This window comes from Anser cygnoides, chromosome 2, assembly GCF_040182565.1.
Source record: "Anser cygnoides isolate HZ-2024a breed goose chromosome 2, Taihu_goose_T2T_genome, whole genome shotgun sequence".
Classification (NCBI taxonomy): Eukaryota; Metazoa; Chordata; class Aves; order Anseriformes; family Anatidae; genus Anser; species Anser cygnoides.
The window spans coordinates 112,116,837-112,137,340 of NC_089874.1; the positions used below are offsets into that span (position 1 = coordinate 112,116,837).

At 43.8% G+C, this 20,504-nt stretch overlaps 1 protein-coding gene across 2 annotated transcripts in view; it reads right to left on the reverse strand.

The window, feature by feature from the left end:
- Positions 1 to 10,593, reverse strand: part of SMCHD1 (structural maintenance of chromosomes flexible hinge domain containing 1) — an 83,523-nt gene extending 72,930 nt beyond the window's left edge. The window contains exon 1 of one of the 2 annotated variants that reach the window (XM_066992828.1): positions 9,902 to 10,593. In XM_066992828.1, coding sequence (XP_066848929.1) covers positions 9,902 to 10,375 — 474 coding nt within the window. In that variant the 5' untranslated portion in view covers positions 10,376 to 10,593. The remainder of the gene's footprint in view (positions 1 to 9,901) is intronic. The other variant, XM_066992826.1, reaches the window with a different exon arrangement.
- Between the last annotated feature and the right edge of the window lie 9,911 nt (positions 10,594 to 20,504).

Below are 20,504 nucleotides of genomic sequence, written 5' to 3' on the forward strand. Positions count from 1 at the left end.
TTTTTTAAATGGAAAGTAGCTCTGCAGTAAAGGATTTGGGGGTCTTGGTGGACACCGCATTTAACATGAGCCAGCAGTGTGCCCTTGCAGCAAAGGCAGCTAACAGTGCCCTGGTCTGCATTAGGAAAAGTATTGCCATCAGGCTGAGGGAGGTGATCCTTCTCCTCTGCTCCCTACTGTTGAGGCCACACGTGGAGTGCTGGGTCCAGTTCTGGGCTGCCCAGTACAAAAGAGACATGGACATACTGGAGAGAGACCAGTGAAGGACTATGACAATGATGAAGGGGCTGGAGCATCCCTCCTGTGGGTAGAGGCTGAGAGAGCTGGGACGGTTCAGCCTGGAGAAGAGGAGGCCTGGGGGTTCTTATCTTATTTTTCTATCTTATTATTTCTTATTATATCTTATTATTCTTCTTATCAATATCTATAAATACCTGAAGGGAGTGAGACAGGGAACGAGATATAGGATGTTGATTCTGTAGGTCTTAGCTAGCACAGTTGTATGTTAATGACCCCAAAGATAAGGGAGTAAAAGAGTGTATGCATAGATAATGGAATCAGCAAGAACTGGCTTGACTGCTGAAGTCTGTCAAAGAAAGGTCAGAAGCTTAGCAGTGAGGAAGACTTCTGGCCTTCATCAAAAGACCACCAGAGTACCACCCAAGGACTCCAGTACGCATGCAAATAGGGGGAGAAGCTATGTTCATGAGTCTTTGGAGACCTGATGAATATGCAAGAGACGGGAAATGAAATGATATTCATCCCGCTAACATAAGCACACTGCCAGTAACCCTTGCTGTGTGTGTTAGGCGGAGCAATCCCACACATACCCGGCGCTGTAATAAAGAATATGTGCTTAATAACTTTGGTTACTGAGTTTTCACTATGTCAGGAGGGAGCAAAGAGGACGGAGCCAGGCTCTTTTCAGTGGTGCCCAGTGCCAGGACAAGAGGCAATGGGCACAAACTGAAGCACTGTAGGTTTCTTCTGAACATCAAGAAACTTGTTTTCCACTGTGGGGGTGACTGAGCACTGGTGCACCCTGCCCAGGCGTTGCTTGACATCTCCCTCCTTGGACATATCCAAAAACCACCTGGACACATCCTACGCAACCTGCTTTGGTTGGCGCTGCTTGAGCAGGGGTTGGACCAGGTGACCTCCAGAGGTCCCTGCCAACCTCAACTATTCTGTGATTCCATCAACAACATCTTGAAGAGTACAATACCATCACTACACTCAGAAGTGTTCCTGCGCATTCACAGCAAAAATGTGCTCGGAAGCGATGTCAGAAGAGGTACGCAAAATGTTTTTTTGGACACAAAGGAAAAAATAAATCATTTGGGAAAGACCGAGACAAGCTGCAAATTAATAATCTAAGAGAAAAAAAGAATGTATGTTCTCTAAAAAAAGGGGTGCACTGTGAAAAGACAAGGGCACCTACATTATTGGTTACATAGGATCACTACATGCAAATGCAAAAGCCACAGTGTTACAACGATGCACAGCTACATCCATAAAAAAAGACACCAGAAAAATAAAAAGCACAGAAGATGGCAATGAGCCAGATTCTGAATAGGCTAGGAAAACAACTACAGCTTGTTTTCTTTGTACTCCTAAGAGCCATTTACATTGTTTGCTGAGTCACGGCTGATAATTACACTTAGAGGAGCACTGACTGTGTTTTTGCAGGGTTTTGGTACCAGAGGGCCATGGGGAGTGACCAGTGAGGGAGAAGGCCATGAACTGCCCTGAGCCACTGCCAGATGAAACCAAAGAAGACAACCCACTGTGCATCAAAATTCCAACCACTCGGAGGAGCATATGATGTTTCTGCTCAAACTTATTTGGAAAGAAATGGAGAAGACACATGAGAAGAGACAGAGGAGACATACAGCAGGAGACATCACCAGTGGGTGCTACAGACAACGTTGCAAGGAGGTGCACCAAGCCAGAGCAGCAATAACACAAAAAGTGCAGTGGCCCATGGAGGATCTATGTCAGAGCAGGGAGTTTCCCGTCTACCCTCCCACCCCCACGGGTCTGTGGCTTGTGCCAGAGCAGAAGAGAACCAGTAAGGAGCCCGGAGGAGTGGCACTGAGAAACCCTTAAGCACGAGGCTCCACCTCATGCCCCACCAAAGGAGCTGACAAGTGAAGTTGCGAGTCAGCGAAGAGAGATAGAGGGCAGAAAGTGAGGTTGGCAAAGGGGGAGGAAAGGTGTTTCCCTACGTGTTTGTTTGATTGCCCTTCACCAAAGAACAATCAAAGGTTTCTGTTAACTGGAAATAAGTTAAACTAAGAAAAATTTCCTGCGCTGAGCCTGTTTTGCCTACCTCAAGAAGCCAGGTACTGTACCTATGAAATGGTACATAAGCAAAAAAGCTGTCTTTAACGAAAGAAATGTATTCTTTACAAACTGAAGGCTCATTCTGAAGCACTGCCTGTGCTTCATGGTAAATAAAGTTAATGGCTCTCAATTTGCTGGCGGATGTTTACGACATGAGATGAGTATTAGGCTAGAAGGTAAGAGTTTGAAACAGCCAGATGAAGAATGCCAGAAGCTTTCAGCAGAGCAATTTACAGCTAAGATATGTGCAAGTGTCAATGAACTGTGACCTAACTCTTAAATCTCAATCGAGAATCAAGGTTCAATTTAACCTATGATTGATGACTTTCTGTTTATACTAAAAACACACTCAAAAAACCAACCAAACAAAAGCCAACAAAAAACAGAAGCTCACAAATTGCAGACACTTTATCAGCAGCTAAAACTCCTTTAGTCAGGTCTCATTGTCTTTTTTCCTTTGTATATAAGCACACAGGCACCCAAAGCAAATTTTCCTATTTGATCTGAACATGCATTGTGAGTCTTATCTGGCTGCTAAGCCAACTACAACACTTAACACGAAGTCAACACAGATTTTGCCTCTAGATTTAACATTTACTTTGGAAAAGATGTTCAACAACCAAATGTCCAATTTTGTGTGCATATCACCATGGCTTGGAATAACACGGATAGGCTTGAAGTGTTAAATGAAGGAGAAATAACACACTGTATATAAAGAATCACTGGTCTGCTTCCAGTGGTCCTCTGGTATTTTACCTAACATTGCAAAGTATAAAATAATCATCATCAGGGTCAACATTTCAAAGTAAAGGAAGGGAACATTCTCACTGACTCACTGGAGAGCAGCTCTGCAGAAAGGGGCCTGGGGGTGCTGGTGGCAGCAGCTCAGCATGAGCCAGCAGCATGCCCTGTCAGCCCAGAGAGCAAAATGCATTTTGGGGAGCATTAAATACAGCATGGCCCCGCGGCTCTCTGCAACTTTCTGGGGAACTATTGCCTCACAGCTTAGTGATGTAGCCAGGGACTAACAGAGACACAGCAGCCATGCAGTCATCTTCCATAAAGAGGCAACTAGCCCAGAAATAATTTTCTGGCTAACAGGATCAGACTGGTGGTGCAAACCTCTTGGTGGGAACCCGAACTGCTTCAGTTAATTGCATCAAAATCCAGCATGGGCATTTTCAGTGCTGCCCTTTATAGCTACTAATTTTCTCAGAAAATACCTCCATACCTCAGCTACATAATATAAATAAACATGGCTTTACTTTGAGTATTTCACATTGGTCCAGGAGCTTCTTTGCTGTGACTTGTTCAGGAATCTTTGAAAAAAAAAAAGAGAAAAGAAACGAAAAAAAGGAGCCTAAATGCCACATCCAAACTCTGTGAGCTTGCAGTTGCATGCAAAGTTGCAGGTTGGCTGAACGTTTGATGCTATCTGCCAACTTACCACCTGAAAGACGGACACCTAAGTCAGCTATCCTGCTTTATGTCCCATTAAGAAGAATTACCAGTCCAAATGGAAAGAAATCTGTTATATCAACAAATGAAAGAAACCTACAAAACATGTTTAAAGAAAAAAAAAATTCTCAAATCACAGATTTTCAAACCAAGAACTGTTTTTCAGTTGTGCTTACTGGATACTGGATATTTGTATCACATCTCTCCATTATTCATAAGCTGAATAACATTAAGGTCATTCATACAAAATAGCAAATATAAAAACTAAGATTAAGCACATTAAGTGGAGACTAATGTCTTGCTGGAAGTAATTGAGAACAACTGCATAGAACAGCTTCTAAGTGCGTTAATCAGATAAATTTTTCTAGTCTGCTGTTGGGTCACCCAGTTGGTCTCTAAAGATGAGGAGCTGCTGAGGATCTGGTAGTGAGGACCTAGTACTGAGCAGTCATGGTAGCAGAGCAAGAATGATAACAATCATCTTAAGGCAAGCTCATTTGGATGTAATTAATGTCATCGCAGAAACATAAAACAACTTTGGATATCAACAGAAAAAGGTTCCAAAGGTCTCTAGAAAAGGACTTGCATTCAAAATATAAATTATTTGTAAGCATTTCTCACAGCTTAAGAGTCGTACGTTACAGAAATATAGGATTACTCAGTAGCCCCTGGGAAGGTGGTCACTACAGGCAACATACTTACAAAACAGAGCACTGAACATTAGTGTTCTGAAACAAACACTTCAGCCTAAAGAGCAAATTGCACAAGATAAAACAGCAGAACATGAAGTGCCTTGTCCTCTCTGCAGTGCTTGTGGGTTTCCCTACTTTCAGAGGTTATTGATATAAATATTTACAAAAAGAAGCTTCAATAGAAACATTAAGAACATCACTACAAGTAACAAAATTCAATAATAAAAGATGTTTTCACATGGCATCTTCAAGTAAAGCGTTATCACAACTATAATGGAAAAAGACAGAGAAAACAAACAGAAGGTAGCTGCATGACAGAAGCTCTCTAAAGGAGCTACATACGGAGATCTAAGAAATCTTTCCCAGAACAGCAAGTTAACCTACACAATCTTGCAAGGCTTAACAAACTGAAAGATGAGGACCCTAAAATTTATACAAGAAACACGCTGCCATTAGCGGACTTGTTCAAAGCTTGCGCAATTATAGGAACTTTCACCAGAAATTCACAAGCACAAATAACAAAGAATAAAGTTATCTGCCAAAGCTGACATTAACTCCATGAAGCTTCCACCATGAAACTGTGTTGTATGGCATCATTTGATAAAAGTAACAAGGTTTCGAAAGCCACTCTTCAAAAGCAAAATCCTTGGTGACATCCAGGACGTTGCACCTGGATAGCTCATGCTGAAGGAATGCAGACACCATGCATCTGAATATCACCACTGATCAAATATGAGCAGGAACTTAAAAACCACATAGCCTTACATATCAGTCGACACACGCATTTAATAACTGGTACTACATTATTAAATAGCACTGTAAGTGCACAGACGTATGCTAACTGTATCCTCTTCCCACTGAAATGTCAGTAACAAAAGCAAAGATGCTATATGTAAGCATTTCAGTGAAGCTTGAAATATAGTATGGCAGTTTGGGAAAAAAATCTCAAAATTGTTGGGTCTTATATGTGCCTTATGTTTTGTATATGTATGGCATGTTTAAAAAATATCTATTTTAGTTCACGTAGTCTTGAAAAGTGAGTAACGGAATATAGGTTTTATAATACAAAAATAAAATTATTGCAAGATGGATTGATTTCATTATTCAGAATGGAAGAAGTTGCACTGAGCAAATTACTCGGACAGTAGCTTAGCGAGGTATCGAAACAGCTCTTAAGAAGATTTAAGAGTTACCCTCTGGTGTTAAAGAGCTTAAGGTGCTAATACTTGTTCATTGATCGCAAATAATGTCAATAAACGTTACTTATTAGGCATTGGAAAACAAATATTCACAACAAATATTACACTTATTTCTCGAGTTCCTACTACAGCTGTGTTTCTCTCTCATTACTCCCTTTCAGTGAACACCCTTTTTTGCCTCTTAGCATAGTGATGCACTGGAATTTATTCTGGAGGACTGGAAAAAGAATCTTTTTAAGCAGTTGGTAGAATGGAAGGATACATTGGGAAGGACAAAATGGAAAGCTCAACAAAACGTTAAAAGCAAAATATTTTCAGCTTATAAGTATGTCTGAAATTCAAGCATATACTTAAATTACAAATATTTACTTTCTATACACACATACTTTTCTTCAAACCATGAGGCCACAATGATGAGAAGTGTCAAAAATAAATGAGTCCATTTTACATTTATGTAGTAATACTAAATTCAGTACCAAAAGCACCCTTCAGACTCATACTTCTTTTCAAATACCCCTTTACGTGTTACAACACTTGTATGCAGTTTTCAACGCAGGTATCTTTCTGCTTAAAAAGCAGTGTGCCCTCTACAAGCACCTGGAAGGATTCCTACTAGTTCAGCATCAAACTGAGGTGTTCCAACTTCACTGCGTACTTGGCAGCGTAAGCCAGGGAATTTGGGATTCGCTGCTTATCTCCATTCCTCTCACTGCAAGCAAATACCTTCCAATTAGACTCTAAACATCAGAGCAAACAGTGCCCATAGACCTGATAAAAGACTGAAAGGTGTGCAAGCAATCTCGCTCCAACAAGGAGCGAAAAATCCCTATTTATTTCACTTATTAATCTCAAAACTTCATGGTTCTGGGGATTGAAGTTACATGAATGCTCCACCTATGCTCTATAGTGCGTAAGTGGAAGAATCAAACTAACAGATCATTTTCAATTAAGAGGATAGTGCTTTAGGATCGCTGTAAGCAAGAATAATGAAGATTAGATATGCTTCAACCTTTTTTTTTTTTATATAGGTTTTAAATCTCTCTCCTCTCCTCCCCAGAAAGGGAAGGCTAATTTATAACCATATAATGCCACATCTAACCACACTGTCATGCGTGCTGTTAGGGGACAGTTCCAAAATTCCTTAGGTGACAGATATCTATTTCAAAACCAAAACAAATAGATGTTTCAAAACAGAAATACGAACATTTTAATAACAAAAAGAGAATACTGTATATGACAGAGGAAATGAATCAGCTCCTAAACCCACCTCTCACTTGCTGAACCACCTGTCTCATCTATCTCTTAATTTTTTACACCAACAGGAATGCACTAAACTTACGTCAGCGTTATGAATCGTAGAATCATTTTGGTTGGGAAAGTCCTCTAAGATCACCTGGTCCAACCTTGAACCTAGCACAGCCAAGCCCCCCATTAAACCACGTCACTAAGCACCACATCTACAGTTTTTTGAAGACTTCCAGGGATGGTGACTCAGCCACTCCCCTCGGCAGCCTGTTCCAATACTCTGCAACCCTTTCAGTGAAGAAATTTATCCTAACACCCAACCTAAACCCGCCCTTGTGCAACTTAAGGCCATTTCCTTATCACTTGGTGCTTGGGAGAAAAGCCCGATCCTCACCTCGCTGTAGCCTCCTTTAAAGCAATTGCTGAGGGTGATCAGGTCTCCCCTGAGCCTCCTTTCCCCCAGGCTAAGCAATCCCAGCTCCCTCAGCCACTCCTTGTAAGACTTGTTCTCTAGACCCTTCACCAGCTTCATTGCCATTGTCTTTGGACACGCTCCAGCACCTCGATGTCCTTCTTGTAGTGACAGGCCCAAAACTGAACACAGTATTCAAGGTGCAGCCTCACCAGAGCTCAGTACAGAGGGACAATCGCTTCCCTAATCCTGTTGTAAAAAGATAAAAGCGTAAGTCTCAGGAAGCAGCAGCCTGAGACCATGCCTTCAAGCACTCATTATTTTCAGCTTGCAATCAGCTTTAAACATTATTTTTCAAGATTTACATTCTCCTTTAACTCCTATGTGTTCAGGTATACCCAAAGTAACTCTCATGCCATAGGATGATGCTCAGAGCAAAAACAGTTCCAACAGCTGAGCACTTACCCGGCACCTTTGCCAGACACTACCATCCTCACAGCCAGTTGGCAGATGGAAAAATGCATGCCCACCCCGGCTGTGACAGCAGAATAATTCAGTCCTGTGACAAACTGCCAATGAAAGTAAATCTAAAGCCAAGCATGTACTGAGGCTGAGCCACCAGACAGAATAACTGTGGAAATAAACACTGCTAGATATACTGCATTTGCCTTATCTTTCACTCGGATGGTCTCTAATAGCTTTAATTGGAGAAAAGTGAAGATGACATTCTGCTTTATCTTATCTAAACAATTCAAAGCTTGCTTATCAAAAAGATGTTTTTTCCTCAACTTTCATCACTTCTCTGAAAGGTTTTCAGCACTATAAAGTGGGGAAAGTCTGTCTCGATCACGTGAATCCATTCATCATCTTTCTCCCTGAAAGCAGTTAATTCCAACTTTCGAGATGCCAGAAATTCTGCCCTTTGCAGTACGATGCTTGGCGAACCGCAACGCGCAAAACTGCCAGAGGCACAGAGATGCCAGAATGCTCTCCAGAAGCCCAACAAGAAAACCTTTACACTGCCAGTGTGTCGTACATCGAACGCCAAAGTTCCTGAACCCACCAAGCCCGACAGCTTTCTCTGTACCAGCATTTACTGGACATGTCAAACAATCTACCTTGACAAACTGACATGCATTCAGAGTCAGATGTTCCACGAGATAATGAAAGCTCTGAGATGTAAAGTGTGACCACGCTGAAATTAGCTGTGATGGAGGCAACTCTGGATGAATTCGCAGTCAACACATCATTACAGATGCCCTTTCCCTGAGGGAATGATCATTCAAGGTTCTTGTTGCACAGGTTTTTAACGGCATCAACTCTATTATCCTAAAGACTTAGCACCTCAAAACAAGACTTAACACTTCAAAACAAGACTTAACACCACCAGGAGCGGTGAGAACGATTTGGGTGTTGACATGCTAAGAACTTATACTTGAAAATTCCACTTTAATTCCACTTTTTTTCACCAAATCCAAACACATCAAGCTCTGCTTTGCAGAGACGAACTTCTCAAGCACTGTGTTCGAGTGGTCTGCCTCGTGGCAAGAAAGTCTTGCCGTCAGTAAGTTTTTGAGATAAGAAAACCCAGAATATCACATGATGATGGTTTATTTCTAAATAAACCTTTAAATACGCCAAAATCTGTGAACCACCAGACACAGAAGTCGCATGGGAACAGAAGCCGCTGAAGCACACAGCAGATATGAGAAGCAGCAAAGCAGGGAGGCCAGCAGGACAGCTCGGTAATGTGTCATCCTGAACACTGACGGGAGAGAGCTGTGCAAGGGGGAGCCAGATGTGTGTGACAGATATTCCTGCCCACACTGGTAACTCAAAACTTCCATCCCAGAACAAAACTATTACCTTGAGCACTGCCCAGACGGTGGGCAAAGCAAGCAATGCTCTGCAAAAACACGCAGCCTGGAGAACGATGGGCAAATTAACCCGGATAAAGGAACTAAAAGCGAACGTTTGATGAGGACGAATTCGTGCAAAGTTTACAATACGCACGGCGAGTTGAAGGATACATAGGTGGTTAATGAGTTCGTGCTCTCGAAAAGCGAAACCACGACACAAGACGGGCAGCTGGTGTAAGCAGCAAACTCAGCAGTACGAAACTTCCACCTGAGAGAGCCCGGCAGACCAAGCAGGCTGCACCGAGAGGCGAGAGGAGCCAAGGGGGCAGAGCAGGCAGCGGGGAGGCGGGCGGCAGGCTCCACAAGCCCGGCTACACCTCCCGGGAAGCCACCGGCGCTGCCCGGACACCTTGGACAGCACAGAGCCCGCGGCTCCCTGCCTGCCTGCCGCCTCCCTCCCCGCACGGGGGAGCTGCCGGGCCGCCGCCGCCCTCCCTCACAGCCCCGCCAGGGGGCCCACGAGGGGGAGCCGGACCCGACGCCCCCATCTCCCCTCAGCCCCCCGCAGCCCGCGAGGCGCGGCCGTTGGCGGCCGTTGGGGCGCTCCCCCTCCAACCCCCCCCGCCCCCCCGCACCTGTCCGCGCTGCGCCCCGCCTCGCCGCCCGCTCCCCGCCCGGCCCCGCACGCACCTGGCAGACGGCGCCGCGGAAGGCGCGGGGGCTGTCCGTGCCGCAGCTCAGCACCTTCTCGTCCGGGTCCGCCTGCTCCCGCCGCCGGTCGAAGAGGAAGACGGTGCGGTCCCCGCCGCCGCCGCTGCGGGACGCCGCCGGAGCCGGCTTGCGGGAGCCGCGGCCGCCCCCCGCCGCCGCTGCCATGTTGGGAAGGCCAAGAGACGGAAACCGACCCGCGACGATGGCGGCGGCGGCGGCGCCGCCTGGGGCCTGGCCCGCGAGCTCCCCCGCCTGGCGCCGCGCTGCTGCCGGGCGGAAAGCCCCGCCGCGGCCCGGAAGGAGCGGGGCCGGGCGGGCGGCCGGGAAACGAAACTGCGCCGCGACCTCGGAACGAGTCCGCGCCCGCCGCGCCTCGCCGCCGCCGCGCTTCCGGGACCGCGGCACCGGGGGGGAAGGGGGGGCGGTGGCAGCGCCGCGGCTTCCGCTCCCCATTCGCCCGCCCGCCGCGGCGCGCAGGCGGGGTGGGCGCCGCCACCGCGTGCCGGCCGCGCGCGCAGCGGGCGTTGAGGCGCCGTCGCCGGCTGAGGTGGTGCGGGGCGGCGGCAGCCGTGGCGCAGCACCCTCAGGAGGGGAGCGGGTGTGGGAGCGTTCGTACACATCTAGTGGGGTAAACGGAGCGTGTTTCCCGAGTGAAACACCATATCGCAGCGCCTAGGATGTTAGTTCTAGAGTATCCGTATTTTTAATTGTTTCATTGTTTCACAGAATCGTTAAGGTCGGAAAAGAATTCCAAGATCATCTGGTCCAACCATCCCCCTACCACCAATGTCACCCCCAAAACCACGTCCCCAAGCACCAGGTCCAAACTTGCCTTGAACACCCCCAGGGACGATGACGCCACCACCTCCCTGGGCAACCCGTCCCAATGCCTGACTGCTCTTTCTGAGAAGACATGTCTCCTCATTTCCAACCTGAACCTCCCCTGGTGCAACTTGTGGCCATTCCCCCTAGTCCTGTCACTGGTTATCTGCAAGAAGAGGCCGACCCCCAGCGCCCATACCTTCCTTTCAGGTAGTTGGAGAGAGCAATAAGGTCTGCCCTGAGCCTCCTCTTCTCCAGACTAACCAACCCCAGTTCCCTCAGCCGCTCCTCACAGGACTTGTGTTCCAGGCCCTTCACCAGCGTCGTAGCCCTTCCCTGGACACGTTCCAGGGCCTCGATGTCCTTCTTGTAGTGAGGGGCCCAAAGCTGAACACAGCACTCGAGGTGCGGCCTCCCCAGAGCTGAGTACAGGGGGACGATCACCTCCCTGGTCCTGCTGGCTTTCCTGACACAAGCCAGGATGCCGTTGGCCTTCTTGGCCACCTGGGCACACTGCTGGCTCATATTCAGGCGAGCATCAATCAGCATCCCCAGATCCTTTTCCTCTGCACAGCTTTGAGGCACTCTGCCCCAAGCTTGTAGCGCTGCATGGGGTTGGTGTGGCCAAAGTGCAGGACCCAGCACTGAGCCATGTTGAACCTCATCCCACTGGCCTCTGCCCATTGACCCATCCTGTCCAGGTCCCTATGCAGAGCCTTCCTACCCTCCGGCAGATTGATACTTCCCCCCAGCTTGGTGTCATCTGCAAACTCACTGAGGGTGCACTCAATTCCCTCATCCAAATCATCAATAAAGATACTAAAGAGGATGCGCCCCAGCACTGACCCCTGGGGACCACCACTGGTGACTGGTCGCCAGCTGCCAACTGGCAGCCAGCTGCCAACTGCAATCCCAACCAACTGCCCCTCTCGGTTCTCTGCGCTTCATTAGCAGTGATAGTAGGTGTCAGGTCTACATGTAACAGCCAGAGAATCCCATTTATAAACAGTCTTTCTGATGATGATTTCCTCTTGGCAAGCAACTCTTCACACTTGCTTTAAATAAGAAAATTAAGAAAATAATATTTTTCTAAGCAAGAAGAGTAATTTTATGTATGTATATATTTTTTTGGTCATAAGTTCCTACTGAATAGCTTACGCAGAAGGAGTAATATAAATAAAAGAGAAGTGGTGGTGGAATCCTTAATTAAGATCCATAAACTGGTTATTAGTCTTTTTAATGGTTAATGCTATGGGCTTGTAACACCTCCATTTTCTGAAGGAAAGTGTTGGTGTATTCTCTTCAATCTCAGAATCAAATTTCAAGTAAAATTTAGTTTAGGTGAAGTTAAAAGTTAATAAAGTTCTTGTATATGCAAACCAATGATTTCTGCATGTGTGCCATTTTTGAAGAGTGGTAGGACTGTAGTAGATGCAAAATAGCAGTTGAAGTACAGCAGTTAAATAAATAAAGTCCTCGTGGTCTTTAAGGAACCAGAGAAACATACTTGTGAGGAAAATCACGATGTTTTGATTTGTGATTCATTCTCAGTTAGGCTAATAGCTTTTCGTCCCACCAGCAACAATAGGGACGTTGTTGGGACGCACTTGATAAACTGGCTCAGAGAAAGAAATTCAGTAATCACAGTGTTTGCATCCAAATTTCCAGAAGGTGCAGCTTCTGCTTCTGATGTGGTTAACCCAGAGAAACAGAATGCATTCTGAGCTTTGTGTGTTCTCACCGTATGTACAGTTCGTTCTTTCATGCTGGATGTTGTTCATATATTTTGGCTTTATGCGTAGCCTTTTAGTACTGTCAGTCGAATGTAACATTTTAAGAGTTTCCTCATTTGCTGTCATTTCTGAGAGAAATCTGGTCAAGGAATATATATAAAAAAAAAACATTTAAGTGTAGTTGCTCTTTAATTTGAGGGTGACATTTTCATTGTTTGGGTCAACTGCCTGTACTGATTCAGAAACTGGAAGATATATGTGGCTGGACACTTTGATTTATGACCTAAGGTCACAGGTATTGTGACCAATTTTTTTTTTAAACGTACAATAGGTATACATGGCGTATTGGCATAGCTTCTTCAGGTCCTCTAAAAAGTGTTTATTTCTCCCTTTCCCTAATTATAAATAAATTACTTTCAGACTTTCTTGGTACAAAAGTATATGTTCACTAGTAGTGAAGGGAGTACGTAGGGCGTGTAGGGTTCTTGGGGTTGGAATAAGAAATGAAAGAGAAAACAGTCTAAAGGAACACAGACCTTCTACGGGCTTTGCCTCTGCTTGTCTAGAAAAGGTACAAAGAGCAACGCTCAGCACAGTGCAACTGCTAAGTACATTAGGGTGCTCAGCTTGTAAAGGAATGTTTGTGAAGGCGTAAGGAGAAGACCTGTAAAGCTGTGAAATTTAATAATGAATAAGAGAAAACGTCATGCAAGGACTGAGGTTCACGCAGTTACAACATGAGGAAGAAGATTTAAAATACTTTTTTTTCCATGCATGATTGCATAGCAGAACTCGGCACTGCAGAGTTTTATGAGAAAAAAAAAAGAACGTTTACTACCCAGTTAAGGGGGGAAGGGTCTCTACAGGTGCTTTTTTGTTTGTTTTGTTTTGTGTTTTTGTTGTTGTTGTTTGTTTGTTTGTTTGAAAGTAGGTGTATAACCTGTGACGCAGAGCCCATCTAAATCATGTCTTCGTGAAGTTTGGAAGAGTATATTAAACATTATTACATTTCAAGTTCCTCAAACAAAATTTTGTTTTTCAAAAGATTTGTAGAGTATTTCTAGACCTAAGACCGCGCTTCCATTTCAGAATGTTAATTACTTTCGGCAGGGAGGAAAAAAACAGCAATCAAACTGGTGAATTCTTTCATCTAGCTTCAAAATAAGTGTGCCAAAGGGGAAGAATGGTTCTACCTGAAGTGCAAGCACTTCACTTGCATGAAAACAAGGTCCTTGTTATTTAGCCTATTTGCAAGCTGGATTAAGAAGTACTGACAGTTACAAGTCTTTTAATTCTGCAATGCGAAGTTTTTTTGTTTTGTTTTGTTTTGTTTTGTTTTAACTATTAAGTAATTATGTTCAATTCTCACGAAAAAGAACTTTCTCTGCTGGAAAAAGGGTTATTGCTTACAGTGACGGATCTGCTGGGTTTTAAAGTTAGATGTTAATTTTCAAAATTAATAGTGTCACTGGAGGAACCAATTATTTGTTCATGTTCTGGTTTGATATTTCATGTGATGCCCAAGAATGCTGTTTTGTTTTTTTTAATGTGTGAGAATGTGTTTATCATTATGTCTTGCCTGTACCCAGAGCCTACATTTTTCATTCAAGGAATAAATTAAGTAGTTGATTTCTTTGTATTGAGGGAGAACATGAACTAAGTTCTAGCACTGGATATTGTTAGATAACGTATTTTGTAAATATAATGAAATTTGCTTTGTCTTAGCTAGAATAAAGGGCATGGCCCCTCCAGCAGTCTACTGCTGTGCACTGTCTATTGAGTGATATTGGATGTTACTGCCTATGTATACTTTCTGAGCACAAAACAGCAAATTCTGAATTATCTAATAAAACATAGGTTTTGTTAAGGGAACAAGATTTTATGTCTAACAGGAGGAACCTGGTATCTCCATTGACCTTTTTACAAGGTCCACTACAAGAAGTACCTTAGTGAGAATCCCTGAGGTGTGGAAAAAACAACATCGTCAGAGAAAACAGTCTGAGAGACAGAAACCAAAGAATAGAAATACTGATTAGAATATGGTCAGAATAAAAATCTGACCAATGTGGTTACAGATGAAATTATATGTTAAAAAATTGGATACAACACAGGGGGAGATGGTGGAGAATGGGGAGGGACAGTGAACCATTTGTTCATCCTTTTGTGATCCAAAATAACTCTACCATCTGGGCTTTACGCAACATGCTCATTTAAAAATCCAATGGACTGTCTTTGATGACTACAGATAAGGTATAATTAGTTGTGGAAATTGTGTCTGCTAAGACTGGGATTGTTCATTTCAGAACTAAGAAATAATTAGAAGTATAAAAATAGAAAAGATAATCAGGAACTTCCAGTCACTTGTATAAAGCAATAAAAAGGGACGTGGAGTTGCATGGAAAAACATGTGGAACTGATACAAAGATATACTTTTCACAAAACATTTAATTAACTGTGGAATATGTCATCACATAATTAGAATCAATAACTTGGTGAGATTTTTTTTTTTTTTTTATATGCATTCTAAAGGAGATCAAGAGCCAGAAGAAAATAAATAGTGAACTGGTTATTGGGAGACATACAAATCATATGCTTTGGTCTTAGGATAGAATACCCAAATATTCCTGAGTGGTAGTTTAAGTTGGAAGACAGTCATCCCATATCTGAGCATTGTAGGGTTTTTCACCTTTTCCTGAAGCCAAAATTTGAAGGACACCAAACTAGATGAATACTTGAAGGCTTGGATGCTGAGACACTTGTGGAACTCTTGGAGGGAAGACATGGCGATAACAGGGAGCCTCTGCGTAAAGTGAACTGCAGTAAGCTCTTGCCATTCACCCACCAGAGACAGATGACTACAGTCAAAAATGCAGTGGTCACGAAGTAGGTTTGATGGCAATTCATTCCATTTTGTGAGTACCAAAGTCACCTCTCATGCGGGAAATGATTGCATGGACCAAACCTTAAAAACTTGCTTACTCTATAGGCAAATAAACACAAATGATTCTTGAACAGGTAAATGAAAGTGTGTCTGATGTATTCACGTATTCACTGGGAGAAAACAGTTTAATTTGTGGAAAGACGTTTGGAATATAAGCTGAATGTCTTTGACCATTAATATTTTAAAGGTTTCTAAAGAACACTGTTGCAGTTGAGTTAGCAAAGATCCTGAAAAGACCATGTCTGAAGAAGTCCTTGAAGCCACACTCTCATAGGTCATAAAGACTGGGATCAAATCCATCATACTCACAAGGTCATACTGACAAGATATGTAACAAAATAGAAAAACTCCATAAGTTGTCACAGAGAAGGTTCTAATACAGGTATGGGACATTGTGCTTTTCATTTCAAGTTGGTACTGTTGCTATGTGGTCCTATTTCAGTAGCTTTCAGCTTTTTTTTGTAGCTGAAGATCATCACTATTAACTTCTATTCTGGATGACTGCTTTCCACTTTTATTCTTCCTATAACCTTGGCGTTTGGCACTGTTTTCTCATGCTTCCCTTTTATCCTGAACTAAGTGCTGCTTTCTCCTGAACCTGTCAAAGAATGCCTTCCTCACCAGCTCCAGGATCAGTGGCAGCATGAAGCCCAAGCCAGCTCCATAGGTTGGTCCCAGTTGACTGGTTGACTATCTACTCAATTAAATGCCCCTGCATTGCCTTTCCTGATGCTCTGGGTTTTTGGGTGGTGACACAGGAACCATTGCCCCTCCTTTGTTACTTTGGGCATCTTTCACTGTGCAGAGATCCTGGAAGCACGTATGGCATGGACAAGCTGAGAAGTGGGCCCACGTGAACCTCAGGAGGTTCAACAAGTCCACGTACAAGGGGCTGTACCTGGGTCAGGACAATCCTGGACATGAGCACAGACTGGGAGAACTCACTAAGAGCAGCCCTGCAGAGAAGGACTTGGGGGTTCTGGTGGACAAAAAGCTCGATATGAGCCAGCAGTGCGTGCTTGCAGCTCAGGATGCAGTTGGCCATCTGGGCTGCATCACCAGAGGAGTGGCTAACAGGCTGAGGGAGGTGACTGTCCCCCTCTGCTCTGCCCTTGTGAGGCCCCACCTGGAGTGCTGCGTCCAGGTCTGGGGTCCCCAGCGCAAGAAGGATGTGGGGCTGTTAGAGCGGGTACAGAGGAGGGCCCCAAGGACGATCAGAGGGCTGGAGCACCTCTCCTATGAAGAAAGGCTGGGGGTGTTCAGCATGCAGAAGAGAAAGCTTTGGGGAGACGACCCAGTACTTAAGGGGCCTTGTAAAAAAGATGGAGAACAACTTCTTACTTGAGCAGATAATGATAGGACAAGGAGGAATGGTTTTAAACTAAAGGAGGGTAGACTTAGATTAGATATAAGGAAGAAATTCTTCACTCAGAGGGTGGTGAGGCCCTGGCACAGGCTGCCCAGAGAAGCTGTGGATGCCCCATCCCTGGAGGTGTTCAAGGCCAGGCTGGATGGGGCTTTGGGCAGCCTGGTCTGGTGGGAGGTGTCCCTGCCCATGGCACAGGGGCTGGAACGAGGTTATCTTTAAGGTCCCTTCTAACCCAAGCCATTCTGTGATTCTATGACAGAGTTTTTGCTGTAGCCCACACAGAAGATACCCAGCATTTAAAGAGCTTCTAGGCAGAGCACTTGCATGTTCCCCGAAGAACAGATGATCATTAAGGACACTTCCAACCCAAGCCATTCTATGATGTTCAGCACCCACCACAAAACACCAAAGGAGTCTTCTGAGTAGTCAGTCAGGTGCTAAAGGTTGATCTCTGCTGGTTGCTGGAATGGATCCTCAGTGTTGCTGAACTACTATTCTCTGACTCCTTGTTTATTCCTCTCCCGTTTTCTATCTTCTGAGTTGGTGTTTTTCCTCCTAAAAACCTACACTTGTCTGAAACAGTTCAACCTCTGCGTGTAGTTTTCTCTTTCTTATCTTGTATGGCTCTACTCTGCAGCTTTCTTTATGCTTTTCTTACAACTGGTGGCCTAACCCTTAGAAGTGGGAGAGGACAGTAAGTTGCTATACACTATTAGTCAAGCAGAGCACTTTATCTTGGTGTCCCCTATGTGTTTCAGATGCGTTCACTAGTTAAGACCTGATGGATAATTAGAACTGGTAACTCTAGATGCTATTTTCTAGGCAGCATAGACACAAGAGACTTTCCTTTCAGCTGGGTGCACCTGCCGTTGTGTGTGGCTCTGCTGGTGTCCAGCATTCTCAGAAGGGCTGTGCAAATCCTCCTGATGCAAAGGCATTTGCTATTGTGAATCCTGGTATGAAAAGTGAAACAAAATTCAGGACATCATCTTGGTTATTTCAAAATATTCATACATCTCCCTTCTGCTTTGGAGTCTTGCTGTACTGGGGACTATTTCAGTGGAGGCAAAAACTGGGTCATAGATAATTTTGTGTGCCTTTTAAAACTTTAGCCCTCTGCAGAGTTCTCAAGAATAAAATGCTGATCAGATAGACAACACCAATTAAAGCTGTGACTTCATGCATGTGTTGGTAAGAAAAGCAGTAAAGGGACCACATCACAAAGACTCCAGTTATCACAAAGATGTTGCTAAGAACTTGTAGAGGGGAGGGACAAACACGATCAAGCACCCTGCAGGCAGACACGCAGTCCTGTCTCCTGCTTTAGGGAAACACCAGGACAGGTAGGCCCTTGCTAAAGGGCTTGAGATACCCACAGGGCTGGGTCCCTAGAGGGGAGCAGAGCACAACAGGCCCTTTGGGAATCTGCTGTGTTTTATACAGTACTCGAAGGCCAGGCCACTACCATGGATGGGCTGAAGCCTTCCAACTTCTGGTGAAGTGGTGCCCCTGTTTTTAAATCATCTTGTTACATTTGCTGGAAGGCACTGAACTTTTCCAGGCATCAAAAATGTAAGGAAACAATTGCACAAAAAGATTAACTTTTTCCATCTGCAACAAGGCAACCTCTGCAAATCCCCCAGTGAAGCAATAAACAACGTACTCAAAAGATGAGTTTTTGAACTGGCACAAAATACTGGACAGAAACAGATTCTCAGTATCAAAGATTATGCAAAATTATAGTGTTTAGGGTGGGAGATGACGATTAGTCTACAAATTCCAATAAATTTGTCAAAGAACAGTGTCGATGATGAGATAGTCCTTTCTTTTCCTAAGCAGATTTAAGAATCCCTTGCAGCAGAATTTCACGGAGCTGATTTCCATGTAGGCGACAGGTGAATTTATCATTCTTTTGTGCTAGGGTACGCAGCCCTTGTAAATAGGAAATGTTAACAAAACATCCAACCAGCAGGTTATTCAGGTTTTCTCAGACATCAGATGCCAGCAGTAACTGCATTGTCCTGACATTATCATAGAATAACAAGCCATAACCTTGTACATTTTCTCTAACTGCAGTTGTCGCTAGTGCCTGACTTGTGATAGATAACAAGTGCCTTTTATTCCTTCAGTAAATTTGTAATCTGCAAAGCTGAAAAAGAGAGCGCAAAGTGGCATAGGGATGATACTCTTCCGCCAGATCCTATTGTTGTACTGATGCGAACTGACATCTACCAGAAAAAAAATCCATAAACTAGCAGAGCAAGTTGTACAGAAGAAGCCTGCAAAATTATTCGAGTTTTCCTCGGAAAACTGACTGAGCAGTCGCCTAACATAATGCAACAGAATACAAGATGTAGGTGCACTCTTCTCTGATATGACATTGTCTCGAGCATCAGTAGCGTGTGAGGATGCTGAGGACTGCCTGAGTCTTCTGCACTCCTGTTGCTTAATAAGGAATGAATGCTATGAAAAACTTTCAAGAAGCATGTAAAATGTAAAACATACATACAGGTGTAATAATTGTATGTGCTGGAGACCTTTCCATGAAAAACCCTCTCAACAGTATATGCCTTCATACTGAAGCCACCCTTCCACAGCCAAAAATCTGGAGAGTAAGTATTGAGAAAAGAGGTTGATTCTCTGTTTCATACCATTGTCAAACAAGCAATGAGTGGCTCAAAAGCAGACACTGAGGTTTCCAGTATTACAACAAAAGAGTGTGCCCCAGAGCAGAGTAGAAAGCTACTAAGTTTAGTCTGAGTCTTTTGTAGTGCTCAAAATATTTACATATGAAACAACCTGGAGTAAACATAAGTAGTGGTACCGTTGTCCACAAAATTCTCTATTCTTCTGCATAGAGTCACTTGACACAGACCCTAAATTTTCTTTTTGTTTTACAACATCTCCACAGGGAATTTATCTTGTTATCAAAGGAATACTTTCAGCTGTTGGCCTTTTCCGCTTTTATGCTCTTATCAGAAATAGTAAACAAAAAAATAGATACTTAACATTTAAATTCTATTGCACGAAGTGGACTTGGGACGAGAATTCCCATTAAAGACTGAAGTACACAGAATATTACAATTATTAGGGATCCAACACAGAAGAATATACTATTATCCAGTTTGGAAAAGAGATTTGCATGGACAGTGCTGCACCTAAGAAGGATCTGAGAAGTCTCATACATGCGAGCCAAACAAAGTTTTTTTTTTAAATTTTATTTAAGAATAAAAAGAAAAAAATAAAAAGCCTCATAAGGCACATACAATGCACTCAAGAAGCATTTCAAGCAACTACCCTGTCCTTGACAGTGATGTATCTCGATGACAAACTTGTAAAAATTGCACAGCTCAGGGAAGAAAGGAAAGCTACACACAAAGCTCTACCACGCTTCTACAGTATCTATTTTTTTAATTTTCAGTAACTATGTTAAAAAAAGACCAGGCACATAAAAGAGTGGTCATGTAAGGGAAGAGTCCTTTAATGCTTGAGGTACCAAAAGGCTGGTTGGCAAGACCAACACCAAAGGGATTCCTAGGTTCATAAATTGTCAAAGTAACTTGTACTTCTGTTTCTTCACGTTTTTAAATTGCCTATTTTTAATATGTTAAAGCAAACTAGTTTATATTCCTTTGCTTATGCAATTTATACGAGACTTATTCATTGTCCTTATGTCATGTTTCTATCCCTCCAGCAAGAATTCATCCTTCAAAGAAA